Source organism: Macaca thibetana, chromosome 3 (genome assembly GCF_024542745.1).
Source record: "Macaca thibetana thibetana isolate TM-01 chromosome 3, ASM2454274v1, whole genome shotgun sequence".
NCBI lineage: Eukaryota > Metazoa > Chordata > Mammalia > Primates > Cercopithecidae > Macaca > Macaca thibetana.
In genome coordinates, this window is record NC_065580.1 from 55,030,889 (window position 1) to 55,046,481 (window position 15,593).

A 15,593-nucleotide genomic window follows, 5' to 3' on the forward strand; every position below is an offset into this window, starting at 1 on the left:
GCAGTGGCTCACACCTGTATTCCCAACAGTTTGGGAGGCTGAGGTCGGAGGATTGCTTGAGGCCAGAAGTTCAAGATGAGCCACAATGTAGTGAGACCCCCGTCTACAAAAAAATGTTTTTGAGTTCTGTGATAATATGATGCAGGTATTTACCACATTTTTGTGGCATATAGGCTCTAAAACATGAAGTCAAGGGTTTTAATGTTTCATTTTAATAAAACCAGGCAAACTTTTACACAGAAAATTGAGCAGAAACTTATTTTTTAGTGTGTTAAGTATGATCACAAAGCAATTACTTCCTTTTAAAAAGCAATTATATTGGAACTTCTGTATCTAAAAGCCTCTATCCAAGGCATAAATTTGGAGGGAAGCCTGTTTATTTCAGGGATTTTATTATTACTCTGAATGTTAGGTTGTGCCCCAACATAATCATATGCAAAACAGAAGTTTGTGGGTTCCTAATATAGTGAATCTCCATTGAATCAGACTTAATTTGACATTCCTTTAGTGCAGAGCATCACAGTGATGGATGCTCAACACTTTCAGAGACATGCACTTTCATTTACCACCTTGCAAGCAAGAACTTTAGACCTGGAATCTTGGCATAGAACTTGGGGACTCTGTAACTTTCTTTTGTTTTCTTTACTGTTCTCTACTTCCCATGGGCAATATCCGTAGAATGAGCACCCGCTCCTCCCCACACCTGCCCTCTTCCATTCTCTCATCCCCGTGTTTTGTACTTCGTTTTTGCTAACTTTACCTTTCATTCTTTCCCTCCCTCCCATGTGCCCCATTCTTCTAATAGTCTTCCTCATTGCCTTAGCTAAAACCTGATTCCTTCTTTGGGATGCTGCTTCCCCTGGACTTATCTCTAGTTGTAGCTATGTATTTTCTCAAACCCTAATCCCTCAGGGTTGGAGGTCATTTCAGTGCCATCCTTCCTGTTGCCACTTCCAGACTGTTACTGCCCCCAACTTCTTATAAAAATGTGGACTTCCTTGAGACCCATGCAACCTGGCTCTATTTCCCTATTCTCCTTAAGACTGATTTTTGTCTCCCCAGCCATTCCACTTCATGTGTTGAAATGATAGGGCACCTGGTATCCAGACTTCTTTTCTACCTGAATTTTTTTTTTTTTTTTTTCTTTTCTTTTTTTTTTAGATGGAGTGTCTGGCTCTGTCGCCCAGGCTGGAGTACAGTGGTGCGATCTTGGCTCACTGCAACCTCTGCCTCCCAGGTTCAAGCAGTTCTCCTGCTTCAGCCTCCCATGTGGCTGGGATCACAGGCACACACCACCATTCCTGGCTAATTTTTAGCAGAGACAGAGTTTCACCATGTTGGCCAGGCTGGTCTTGAACTCCTGACCTCAAGTTGATCTGCCTGTATCAGCTTCCCAAAGTGCTGGGATTACAGGCATGAGCCACCGCGCCCAGCCTCCACCTAAATTCTTGACTCTGTTTAAACCACAAATTCTAATGTCTGCGTTCATTCTGTTCAGTCTTCACTCTGTTTCACAGAACAAAGTTGAAACCCTCAATTGAGAATTGAGCTACCTGTGTTGGTGTCCATCTTCTCTTACTTTCCTTTTTCAGGGATTCTTCTTCCTAAGGTGGATTCTTTTACCTATGCTCTGAATTCCATCTCCTCCACTATCCCAGAACCTCTGTTAGTCTCGGCTGTTTGTCCTCTCAGTGGCACCTAACACTGTTGGCTACTGTGTCTTTCTTAAAACTCTCTTCTCTTAGACATGATTCCACAGTATTCTGGTGTTCCTCTTTATTCTTTGGTTGTTCTTACTAACAAAGGTTATCTTTACCACCTGACCTTTAAATATAGCTGTTCCTTGAGGCTTGGCCCTAGGCTCTTTTCTCATATTACATTTTTTTCCCTAGGCAACTTGAGCCACACCTGTGACTTCGACAGTCATCTGTGTATTAATAATGTCCCTATTTTTAAAGACTAGATCTATTTTTTATAATATTCTTGACCCATCGCTTCTCGGCCTTTTGGCTAAGATCAAGTGTACAATATTCTTGACCTTTATTATTGTTTCCCAGCTATATTAATACATTTCCAAAACCGAACTTAGGAATTCTAACCTCTGCTTCAACCCGCCAACAAAAAGTGAAATATCTGGCTTTCCTCCAGTGTTTCTTATTTCGGTGATAAGCACTGCAGTCTGCTCTGTTGCCCAGGCCTGAAATTTGAGAGTCTTTCTTGACATCTCTCTCTCCCCCACTCGTAATATTCAACCATTTGGCCTATTGAGCTTACAAAGCCCCTCTTATTTGTCTCAATTTCATTCACTTGTTATCATGATACTTTTATCACTCTAGATCAAGCCACCATCATCTCTTCTCTAGCAGTCTAATTGATCTTCTGTCTGCTCTTATCCTCTTATAATTTATTATCCATGCTGTAGCCAGAATGATTTTATAAAAATTTAATGTCACCCTGCTCCTTAAAAAAATTCAGTAGTTTCCCATAGCTCTTGAGATAAATAACAGAATCTTTTCAATAACTTACAAGGCCCAAATGATCTGGCTCCTACCTGTGCCTAGTCCCATCTAGCACATACACCTTCTTTCCTCAGTATCTGCACTTTAACCACTGTGGCTTTTTTCCATTTTTTATATTCACCATTCTGCTTCCCATCCTTGTATATACAGCATTTTCCAGCTTCTCTTCTCCTTCACCTAGCTAACTGCTACATAACCTTTAGATTTCAGTTTAAATGTCTGCTCCTTAAAGACGCCTTCTCACAAATACCACAGCCACCATCATCACCCCCACCCCATACCCCCCACACACACACACCCAAAATTTGGAAGTTCCCATTTTGTTATTCATTATACTTAACAAGTTTTACTTAAATAATTGAATAATTATAGTTCGTCTTTCTTTCTAGAATATAAGCTCATAAGCTCAAAGCAGACTGTGTTTATGTCTGTCACTGCCTTATCCTCAAACCTAGCATAGTGCTTTAAACTTAGTAGGTACTAAATAAATATTGCATGTTTTCCTACAGTGATTAGCAGTAAAAATTCAGATGAAGGGGAACCATATGAATTTGTTTTGGGGAACAGCAAGAAGGAAGCTCAGAGACAGTCTCATTCCAAATCAAGGCTTGATGGGAGAGGAAGTCCCAAGGATAGTTACCAAAAAAAAGGAAAGTTGGCCTCATTCCAAACACCTGTGGCAGAGAACAAATGAGATAATAAGGATCACAGATATAACCTAAATGTCTAAAATGGCAGTCAATCAATAGCATCATGTTTTTTTTATTATTATTATACTTTAAGTTCTAGGGTACATGTGCATAACGTGCAGGTTTGTTACATATGTATACTTGTGCCATGTTGGTGTGCTGCACCCATCAACTCGTCAGCACCCATCAACTCGTCATTTACATCAGGTATAACTCCCAATGCAATCCCTCCCCCCTCCCCCCTCCCTGTGATAGGCCCCAGTGTGTGAAGTTCCCCTTCCCGAGTCCAAGTGATCTCATTGTTCAGTTCCCACCTATGAGTGAGAACATGCGGTGTTTGGTTTTCTGTTCTTGCAATAGTTTGCTGAGAATGATGGTTTCCAGCTGCATCCATGTCCCTACAAAGGACACAAACTCATCCTTTTTGATGGCTGCATAGTATTCCATGGTGTATGTGTGCCACATTTTCTTAATCCAGTCTGTCACTGATGGACATTTGGGTTGATTCCAAGTCTTTGCTATTGTGAATAGTGCCGCAGTAAACATACGTGTGCATGTGTCTTCATAGCAGCATGATTTATAATCCTTTGGGTATATACCCAGTAATGGGATGGCTGGGTCATATGGTACTTCTAGTTCTAGATCCTTGAGGAATCACCATACTGTTTTCCATAATGGTTGAACTAGTTTACAATCCCACCAACAGTGTAAAAGTGTTCCTATTTCTCCACATCCTCTCCAGCACCTGTTGTTTCCTGACTTTTTAATGATCGCCATTCTAACTGGTGTGAGATGGTATCTCATTGTGGTTTTGATTTGCATTTCTCTGATGGCCAGTGATGATGAACATTTTTTCATGTGTCTGTTGGCTGTATGAATGTCCTCTTTTGAGAAATGTCTGTTCATATCCTTTGCCCACTTTTTGATGGGGTTGTTTGTTTTTTTCTTGTAAATTTGTTTGAGTTCTTTGTAGGTTCTGGATATTAGTCCTTTGTCAGATGAGTAGATTGCAAAAATTTTCTCCCATTCTGTAGGTTGCCTGTTCACTCTGATGGTAGTTTCTTTTGCTGTGCAGAAGCTCTTTAGTTTAATGAGATCCCATTTGTCAATTTTGGCTTTTGTTGCCGTTGCTTTTGGTGTTTTAGACACGAAGTCCTTGCCCATGCCTATGTCCTGAATGGTATTACCTAGGTTTTCTTCTAGGGTTTTTATGGTATTAGGTCTAACATTTAAGTCTCTAATCCATCTTGAATTAATTTTCGTATAAGGAGTAAGGAAAGGATCCAGTTTCAGCTTTCTACTTATGGCTAGCCAATTTTCCCAGCACCATTTATTAAATAGGGAATCCTTTCCCCAGTTCTTGTTTTTCTCAGGTTTGTCAAAGATCAGATGGCTGTAGATGTGTGGTATTATTTCTGAGGACTCTGTTCTGTTCCATTGGTCTATCTCTCTGTTTTGGTACCAGTACCATGCTGTTTTGGTTACTGTAGCCTTGTAGTATAGTTTGAAGTCAGGTAGCGTGATGCCTCCAGCTTTGTTCTTTTGACTTAGGATTGTCTTGGAGATGCGAGCTCTTTTTTGGTTCCATATGAACTTTAAAGCAGTTTTTTCCAATTCTGTGAAGAAACTCATTGGTAGCTTGATGGGGATGGCATTGAATCTATAAATTACCTTGGGCAGTATGGCCATTTTCACGATATTGATTCTTCCTATCCATGACCATGGTGTGTTCTTCCATTTGTTTATGTCCTCTTTTATTTCACTGAGCAGTGGCTTGTAGTTCTCCTTGAAGAGGTCCTTTACATCCCTTGTAAGTTGGATTCCTAGGTATTTGATTCTCTTTGAAGCAGTTGTGAATGGAAGTTCATTCATGATTTGGCTCTCTGTTTGTCTGTTACTGGTGTATAAGAATGCTTGTGATTTTTGCACATTAATTTTGTATCCTGAGACTTTGCTGAAGTTTCTTATCAGCTTACGGAGATTTTGGGCTGAGACAATGGGGTTTTCTAAATAAACAATCATGTCATCTGCAAACAGGGACAATTTGACTTCTTCTTTTCCTAACTGAATACCCTTGATTTCTTTCTCTTGCCTGATTACCCTAGCCAGAACTTCCAACGCTGTGTTGAATAGTAGTGGTGAGAGAGGGCATCCCTGTCTTGTGCCAGTTTTCAAAGGGAATGCTTCCAGTTTTTGCCCATTCAGTATGATATTGGCTGTGGGTTTGTCATAAATAGCTCTTATGATTTTGAGATATGTTCCATCAATACCGAATTTATTGAGAGTTTTTAGCATGAAGGGCTGTTGAATTTTGTCAAAGGCCTTTTCTGCCTCTCTTGAGATGATCATGTGGTTTTTGTCTTTGGTTCTGTTTATATGCTGGATTACGTTTATTGATTTGCGTATGTTGAACCAGCCTTGCATCCCAGGGATGAAGCCTACTTGATCATGGTGGATAAGCTTTTTGATGTGCTGCTGGATCCAGTTTGCCAGTATTTTATTGAGGATTTTTGCATCAATGTTCATCAGGGATATTGGTCTAAAATTCTCTTTTTTTGTTGTGTCTCTGCCAGGCTTTGGTATCAGGATGATATTGGCCTCATAAAATGAATTAGGGAGGATTCCCTCTTTTTCTATTGATTGGAATAGTTTCAGAGGAATGGTACCAGCTCCTCCTTGTACCTCTGGTAGAATTCAGCTGTGAATCCATCTGGTCCTGGACTTTTTTTGGTTGGTAGGCTATTAATTATTGCGTCAATTTCAGAGCCTGCTATTGGTCTATTCAGGGATTCAGCTTCTTCTTGGTTTAGTCTTGGGAGAGTGTAAGTGTCCAGGAAATTATCCATTTCTTCTAGATTTTCTAGTTTATTTGCGTAGAGGTGTTTATAGTATTCTCTGATGGTACTTTGTATTTCTGTGGGGTTGGTTGTGATATCCCCTTTATCATTTTTTATTGCGTCTATTTGATTCTTCTCTCTTTTCTTCTTTATTAGTCTTGCTAGCGGTCTATCAATTTTGTTGATCTTTTCAAAAAACCAACTCCTGGATTCATTGATTTTTTGGAGGGTTTTTTGTGTTTCTATCTCCTTCAGTTCTGCTCTGATCTTAGTTATTTCTTGCCTTCTGCTAGCTTTTGACTGTGTTTGCTCTTGCTTCTCTAGTTCTTTTAATTGTGATGTTAGAGTGTCTATTTTAGATCTTTCCAGCTTTCTCTTGTGGGCATTTAGTGCTATAAATTTCCCTCTACACACTGCTTTAAATGTGTCCCAGAGATTTTGGTATGTTGTATCTTTGTTCTCATTGGTTTCAAAGAACATCTTTATTTCTGCCTTCATTTCGTTGCATACCCAGTAGTCATTCAGGAGCAGGTTATTCAGTTTCCATGTAGTTGAGCGGATTTGATTGAGTTTCTTAGTCCTTAGTTCTAGTTTGATTGCACTGTGGTCTGAGAGACAGTTTGTTATAATTTCTGTTCTTGTACATTTGCTGAGGAGTGCTTTACTTCCAATTATGTGGTCAATTTTGGAATAAGTGCGATGTGGTGCTGAGAAGAATGTATATTCTGTTGATTTGGGGTGGAGAGTTCTGTAGATGTCTATTAGGTCTGCTTGCTGCAGAGATGAGTTCAATTCCTGGATATCCTTGTTAACTTTCTGTCTCGTAGATCTGTTTAATGTTGACAGTGGGGTGTTGAAGTCTCCCATTATTATTGTATGGGAGTCTAAGTCTCTTTGTAAGTCTCTAAGGACTTGCTTTATGAAGCTGGGTGCTCCTGTATTGGGTGCATATATATTTAGGATAGTTATCTCTTCCTGTTGAATTGATCCCTTTACCATTATGTAATGGCCTTCTTTGTCTCTTTTGATCTTTGATGGTTTAAAGTCTGTTTTATGAGAGACTAGGATTGCAACCCCTACTTTTTTTTTGTTCTCCATTTGCTTGGTAGATCTTCCTCCATCCCTTTATTTTGAGCCTATGTGTGTCTCTGCATGTGAGATGGATCTCCTGAATACAGCAGACTGATGGGTCTTGACGCTTTATCCAGTTTGCCAGTCTGTGTCTTTTAATTGGAGCATTTAGTCCATTTACATTTAAGGTTAATATTGTTATGTGTGAACTTGATCCTGCCATTATGATATTAACTGCTTATTTTGCTCATTAGTTGATGCAGTTTCTTCCTAGCTCAATGGTCTTTACATTTTGGCATGTTTTTGCAATAGCTGGTACCGGTTGTTCCTTTCCATGTTTAGTGCTTCCTTCAGGGCCTCTTGTAAGGCAGGCCTGGTGGTGACAAAATCTCTAAACATTTGCTTGTCTGTAAAGGATTTTATTTCTCCTTCACTTATGAAACTTAGTTTGGCTGGATATGAAATTCTGGGTTTAAAATTCTTTTCTTTAAGAATGCTGAATATTGGCCCGCACTCTCTTCTGGCTTGTAGAGTTTCTGCCGAGAGATCTGCTGTTAGTCTGATGGGCTTCCCTTTGTGGGTAACCCGACCTTTCTCTCTGGCTGCCCTTAAGATTTTTTCCTTCATTTCAACTTTGGTGAATCTGGCAATTATGTGTCTTGGAGTTGCTCTTCTTGAGGAGTATCTTTGTGGCATTCTCTGTATTTCCTGAATTTGAATGTTGGCCTGCCCTACTAGGTTGGAGAAGTTCTCCTGGAGTGTTTTCCAACTTGGTTCCATTTTCCCCCTCACTTTCAGGCACCCCAATCAGACGTAGATTTGGTCTTTTTACATAATCCCATACTTCTTGCAGGCTTTGTTCATTTCTTTTTCTTTAGATTTCTCTTCTCGCTTGATTTCATTCATTTGATCCTCAGTCGCTGATACTCTTTCTTCCGGTTGATCGAGTCGGTTACTGAAGCTTGTGCATTTGTCATGTATTTCTCGTGTCATGGTTTTCATCTCTGCCCGTTCGTTTATGGCCTTCTCTGCATTAATTATTCTGGTTATCAATTCTTTCACTCTTTTTTCAAGATTTTTAGTTTCTTTGTGCTGGGTAAGTAATTCCTCCTTTAGCTCTGAGAAGTTTGATGGACTAAAGCCTTCTTCTCTCATCTCGTCAAAGTCATTCTCCGTCCAGCTTTGATCCGTTGCTGGCGATGAGCTGGGTTCCTTTGGAGGGGGTGATGCGCTCTTATTTTTTGAATTTCCAGCTTTTCTGCCCTGCTTTTTCCCCATCTTTGTGGTTTTATCTGCCTCTGGTCTTTGATGATGGTGACGTACCGATGGGGTTTTGGTGTGGGTGTCCTTCCTGTTTGTTAGTTTTCCTTCTAACAGTCAGGACCCTCAGCTGTAGGTCTGTTGGAGATTGCTTGAGGTCCACTCCAGACCCTGTTTGCCTGGGTGTCAGCAGCAGAGGCTGCAAAGGATAGAATAGTGCTGAACAGCGAGTGTGCCTGTCTGATTCTTGCTTTGGAAGCTTCCTCTCAGGGGTGTACTCCACCGTGTGAGGTGTGGGGTGTTGGTCTGCCCCTAGTGGAGGATGTCTCCCAGTTAGGCTACGCAGGGGTCAGGGACCCACCTGAGCAGGCAGTCTGTCCGTTCTCAGAGATCTCAACCTCCGTTTTGGGAGAGCCACCGCTCTCTTCAAAGCTGTCAGACAGAGTCGCTTGTGTCTGCAGAGGTTTCTGCTGCGCTTTGTTGTTGTTGTTGTTGTTTAGCTGTGCCCTGTCCCCAGAGGTGGAGTCTACAGAGACTTGGCAGGCCTCCTTGAACTGCTGTGAGCTCCACCCAGTTCGATCTTCCCAGGGCTTTGTTTACCTACTTAAGCCTCAGCAATGGCGGGCGCCCCTCCCCCAGCCTGGCTGCTGCCTTGCGGTTAGATGGCAGACTGCTGTGCTAGCAGTGAGGAAGGCTTTGTGGGCGTGGGACCCTCCCAGCCAGGTGTGGGATATAATTTCCTGGTGTGCCTGTTTGCTTAAAGCGCAGTATTGGGGTGGGAGTTATCTGATTTTCCAGGTGTTGTGTGTCTCAGTTCCCCTGGCTAGGAAAAGGGATTCCCTTCCCCCTTGCGCTTCCCAGGTGAGGCGATGCCTCGCCCTGCTTCAGCTCTAGCTGGTCGGGCTGCAACAGCTGACCAGCACCGATTGTCAGGCACTCCCCAGTGAGATGAACCCAGTATCTCAGTTGATAATGCAGAAATCACCTGTCTTCTGTGTCGCTGGCGCTGGGAGCTGGAGACTGGAGCTGTTCCTATTTGGCCATCTTGCTCCGCCAGCGAAATGGAGCATCATGTATTTTTATACAGTTACCGAACATCACACTTTTGAAGGATAGTAACATGAGAAAATAACTCATGATGTGAGCTTAAGTGCATATAACAGTTCATATAAAGTTGTATATAAAGGAAAACTAGGAAACTATAAGGGAAGGGAGTAATGGTCAAAAGTCAGTTGTCACCAAGAAATCAAGCAGAATTCTCTGATTTACTGATAAAGCAGTCATTTATAGCTTTATCCAGAACACTTTCAGTAGTGTGATGAAGTAGAAGTCATATTGTAGTACTTATGAGAAAGTAGATGTAGCAAAGAGAGAATGTTTTTCATTCATTTAACATTTGTTGTGTTGCCCATTATAAACAAAACACTGTGGTAGGCTTTGGGGAGATACAGCAACAAATATAACATAGCTATATCCTATTTTTATTAGCCTATATTCTATGATTTATTTATTTATTTATTTATTTATTTATTTGCTATAAAGGAGAGAGAGGATTTTTTTTTTCCTTTTTTTTTTTTTTTTTTTTTTTTTTTTTTTTTTTTTTTTTGAGACAGAATCTCACTCTGTCACCCAGGCTGGAGTGCAGTGGCATGATCTCCGCTCACTGCAACCTCTGCCTCCAAGGTTCAAGTGATTCTCCTGCCTCAGCCTCCTGAGTAGCTGGGATTACAGTTGCGTGCCACAACGCCCGGAAAATTTTTGTATTTTTAGTAGAGATGGGGTTTTGCCATGTTGGCCAGGCTTGGCTCACACCCCTGACCTCAGGTGATCCACCGGCTTCAGCCTCCCAAAGTGCTAGGTTTACAGGCATCAGCCACTGTGTCTGGCCGAGAGAAAGGATTATAACTGCTAAAGGGGTTGTATGGTTGAGAGAGGGTTATTATTTATTTTTTAAAGATTTGAGCATATTTAAATGCTGACAGGAAAGAACAGATAGAGAAGGAGAGTTAATGATACAAAAGCAAGAAAGATTAATTTAAAGCACGCAATTACTGAAATGTTATATAAGCATGGGATTTAGAATTTAAGTTGCAAGAGCCGTGGATGAGAGAGCGGATCTTGCATTATAACAAGAGAAAAAGATGGATTCTGATGGAGCTGAATTTGGAGGTTTGGTGCAAAAAGTTGAGGGAGTTCTGATCTGATGACTTCTATATTCTCTGAGAAGGAGGAGACAAAATTGAGACTAAGGGCAGAAGTAGTAGCAGTTTAGAGAAATCTGAAACATTTGAAATAGCTGCCATGGGGAATGGAAGAAACTGTTGAAAGGAAAGCAGTTTGTTGGGAGTGTTGAGGTTCTTGACCTTGAATTTACAATGGCACCAATCTGTGAGACTTGTGGTGTTCTCCAACACCAATCCATATGCTAGAGACTGGGACAGCTATTAATTATAATTGAAATCACATCGTATTGGGGTTTTGCCAGGTAAGTTCAGTGGATTCCAGCAAGTAACCACGTGATCTGATGAATCATGGAGTCTAAGTTAGGAAGGCCAGGAAGGAAGTAAAGCCAGTCGGGGGCTAATAGTTCAGTGCCTAGCACATAGATACTCAGTTAATGTTTGTAGCTCAGGAAAAAATGAAGGCATTTGTGAACTGATTGTCCCAACATGTTCCAGATAGCAAAAAAGGAAGAAATTGGGGATCATAAGGTAGAATGTCTGAATTTATTTCTTTAGAAGTAGAGCATTTCTGAGTGTGATTATGAGAGTAGAAAAGGTTATTGGAGGTAAGAAATATATAGTGAAGTCACTAGGCTGACGCAGGACTTGGGTTGGAAAGGAAGACTGAACTGTATGCTAAATTACTCAATGGCTAAGGGATAGCGACAGAGAGGATGGGGATGGTGAGCAGAATGGTCCTAATCTCAGAGTAGCAGAGCTTTTTGCACAGGACACCAGCCCCACCTGACAGAACTGTCTGGGGGTACAGTAGAGCGTTAAACATTCATTGGAAGGAGCTGAAGAAAAGACTATGTCCTTTGCAGGGAGCCCACTTTCAGTTAAGCCTGGAAGGGGAAAATTAACCATTCCTTGAAGAGAGAGAGGATATAGAGACTACAGCGGAAAGGTTTAGACAGAGAAGCTGGAGGAAACTGATTCTAGAAAGGGAACATAGAATTTGGAGATAGAGTATGAGAGAAGGCAGATAACAGATGACTGAGAAGCTTACTAAATATTGTTCTTGGATTGTTCTTAATGTGAATGGTAGTTACACATTTTCAATTGTTTTTCTTCCACAGTCAGTGGGAAGGCACTATAAGATAAATTGAGGTTACAACTTAAAGTTTTATGGTTGCAAGTTGTCAGAAAAAAAAATTAAAAAAAAAAACTCAAACTCAAACTGCCCACAAAAGTAAAAGGAAACAAAATAGTATTCTAAAAGAAAATATTTTAATGAATCAACAAAATGAAATAGAGGGATAAAGACAAAATTAAATCCTTAAATATATGCCATATAATTAACTTGTATTAACGTATTCTAAATTCTGATTTAAGAATTACTCCTAGGAAAATTGCCACCACACTATTTGTGTTTACTGTATTTCTTTCCAGCTGGTTACTTTAGCAAATAATTCATATATGTTCTGTGGAAGAATCTCCCATAGTATATTGAAAGTTATCCAAAGTTTAAAATTGTACTTACATGACTCTAATATGCATCTGTGGCCATGGAAAGCTAGGGAACATCCATGCAAATTACACAATTCTCTGGTAAGTTATACCTTTCTTTAAAGAGGATTGTTTGTCTTCAAGTACTTTAAAACACAAAGTTATCTTTGGGATGTGTGGCATATTTTTTTATGTTGCCCCTGTGGTTATTCTAACAAATTTTGCCATGTCTTAAAATAATATATGTGAGATCAATTGGCAAGTTACGTATTTATATTGGGGGTGGAGGAATGGTAGAGATAGTGACACATCTTGGGAAGTAAATGTTTCTTAAAGGAATGATCTTATATTCAATTCCTGATTGATTTTTTTTTTAATCTAAAACTCTTACTATATGATTCAGTTTGCATGAATACTTACCACCGACAAAGCACAGAAAGGGAATATAGTGAAAGTTTTATGAACATTTAAGTTGCTTAGTGTTTTTAAGTCACTCCATTCATTCTGTTAAATCTGTTCTATTATTACTTTTATTGTACAAACTATGCTAATGCTATAGTAACATAAATAGATTTCTCAAAAAATAGAGAAGTCCTGCAAACATCACAATATTTTCATTTGTTTGTGCTCTCTTCTAGTACTAGTCCATTAGACAAACATTTCTATGCAGCCTTTACAACTTATTTGCAATTCTTTCTTCTCTCTTTCTCCCTTAATATTGCTGGTATATCTTCATATTGATCATTTTGTATGGCTGTATAATATTTCATCAAATAATGTATTGTAATTTATGGATTCTCCTAGTATTGGAATTTAAGTTGTTTTAATCTTACCTGCTTCAAAAAATTTCATTTTCACCCAAGTCCAGGCAAAAAAAAAAAAAAAAAAAAGCAACACAACATTAAGTCCATTTTACAGTATCAGTTTAGGTTTATAACCTAAGACTCAAAGTCATTGTGGAGAAATGTGCCTGGAGAGATGCACAAACACCACTTGCCTTTTTTGTCCATGGTTAAAAGTAGTCTATTCATTTCCTTTCTATGGTCCTCTAAATAAGATCTTTTCAATCAGTATCATGATTTTTTTAAAATCATGTGTTGGCCAGGCGCGGTGGCTCATGCTTGTAATCCCAGCACTTTGGGAGGCCAAGGCAGGCAGATCACCTGAGGTCAGGAGTTCAAGACCAGCCTGGCCAACATGGTGAAACTCCATCTCTACTAAAACTACAAAAATTAGCCAGGCAGGTTGGCACATGCCTGTAGTTCCAGCTACTTGGGAGGCTGAGGCAGGAGAATTGCTTGAACCAGGGAGGCGGAGGTTGCAGTGAGCCGAGATCACGCTGTTGCACTCCAACCTGGGCGACAGAGCAAAGAAACAAACAAAACAAAATTCAGAAACAAACAAAAACAAACCTCAGAAACAAACAAAAAAAATCATGTGTCAAAAGTCCTTTGGTGCCCATAAATTTGGGTGTTTCTAGAGTTGAATGAAAGAAAAACATATAAAGTAACGTTATGATTTAATAACCATACTTTTTGCATCTTTATGCATAAGATTTTTTTTAACTATTTTTAGTTCTACAGGATTGTTGGGCAGTATTTTTATACCATTTGGAAAGGCTTAGTATTCTTCAGAGAGACACTATTACAATGAAGTAAGGTATTCTTCAGTCCAACATTAGGTGCCACAATAGCCATAGCATCTCTTTTTAGCTATTTTTAAATGTGTTTTCATAAGCAGTATCTATAGTTCCCCATTCCACATTTTGAAAAATATGTCAGTCATTTGCTTAGAAACTTTTTTAGAAAGTATATTGCAAAATGATAGACAAAAACATTAATTGATGACGGTTTAATAAATAAGAGCATGCAATTAGTGAATCTCTAAAAGGCTGTTCTCACATGGATGATTATTTTTGCAGAATTGAATACTTAAGGCTTTAATTTTATACTTATTGCTAGATCATTATATCCAATTATTTTGACCATTTATTCAAATAATAAACCTCCAAGTCTGAATATTTATAGTGAAGAATGAGTTTGGTGAAAGGAGAATAATTATATGTCTCTCTCTCTGCTATTTTATTCTGCCTGCCATCGGAGTACAAAAATATACATTCACATCGTCTGTTTGTTGTATCGTATTCTTGGATCATACAGATTTAGTTACAATACACACACAGGTCAGCCAGCGTTAAAAGACTGAAAAGAATGAAAACTACAAATGAGGACAGATGAGCTATGCATTATGTAATGATAAAACAGGTGTCTCGGAAGATAAACAACGTTCAGAAGCAAAGAAGATTTAAATACTTTTGAATCTCTAATTACTTTATTCTGGATATTAGACAAAAAGCAAATAGCTTTCAAATGAAGTCTAAACTTTCTGTAGTACAATTGAAGCACAGAATGTTGAATAGCTCTAGCTTCGTTTACTTTTTTTTTTAGAAAGGCAAACTTTGTGCATGGCAAAAAACTTTAAAAAATTGTGTTCGTAATAACATTTTAAAGAATTAAGGTCAGTCCTATCAGGGTGCATTTAATAGTACTATAGGATTTTTAGCATTAGTCATGAATTATTTTGCATGTGCTTTCCAGAATCATACAAAGCTGAGCAATCTAGGGGCGAGAATGCTAACATATTATCTGTTTTTGTTTTTAGGACGGTGAACTTTGACATAATAAAATACTTGTATGATTTCTTGTGAAAACAAGCTTCAGAGCCATATGGACACTGTGACAATGACTAAGCCAAGCTGTGTTCATCCAACTACTTAGCTGGCCAAGGAGAGGAGTTCTTTGGCTCTACTGGATTTGTCCAAACAGGTGCTGGCCCAGCATGGAATCTGATGAAAATATTCTGATTGGTCTGGGTGGATGTGAGCAGAAGACTATTTACCAGGGACCCTGGAGTATTTGGAAGCAACGTGTTAATTATAAACAGCAGGGTTTGAGCACAATCTGTTCTACTCTTAATGATGTTATCTTAACACTGAAATTGCCTGAAACCCATTTACTTAGGACTACATTTTGCTCTGTGAACTATCCCCTGCGCTTTGAACGTGCCAGCAGCCCTTGTTTATATGCCCATTCTTTTCACTTCCTCTCCACAGGAGCCTCTGCAGTCGCTTGCCAAAGCAGATTTTCCTAAGGCCACTGTTTTAAAAGGATCATAGTTGCAAAATATAATAAATACAAGCTTTTTAAAATCCAAGCTTGTATGTGCTTATCTTTTCACTTGCTTTTCTCAAAAGGCAGGGTACTTTGATCAGAAACAGACCAACTTTCCCCCTTTCAGCCTACTTGATAACTGTGGTATGCTTGTATAAGGTTTATCTGGTCACTTTCTTAAAATTAGCTACCCAACCCAGTTTTTTTGTTTGTTTGTTTTGTTTTTGTTTTTGTTTTTTTTAAATCAGTATCATGATTTTATTTTCTTTCTTTCTCTTTTTTAAAATCACTGACCTTTAAGAGTTCCACAGTACATTTTTTTCCTGTTATATCACTTGTGAACTTTGGTTTTGATTTTCTTGTGCATATTTTTGAA

At 39.2% G+C, this 15,593-nt stretch overlaps 1 protein-coding gene across 6 annotated transcripts in view; it reads left to right on the forward strand.

The window, feature by feature from the left end:
• Positions 1-15,260, forward strand: part of ORC5 (origin recognition complex subunit 5) — an 84,236-nt gene extending 68,976 nt beyond the window's left edge. For 3 of the 6 annotated variants that reach the window (XM_050782714.1, XM_050782712.1, XM_050782713.1), the window contains one exon: positions 14,709-15,260. In XM_050782714.1, coding sequence (XP_050638671.1) covers positions 14,709-14,754 — 46 coding nt within the window. In that variant the 3' untranslated portion in view covers positions 14,755-15,260. Of the gene's footprint in view, positions 1-1,161; positions 3,649-14,708 lie in introns of those variants that run through there. The other 3 variants (XM_050782711.1, XM_050782708.1, XM_050782709.1) reach the window with 1 other exon arrangement.
• Positions 15,261-15,593: the final 333 nt, after the last annotated feature.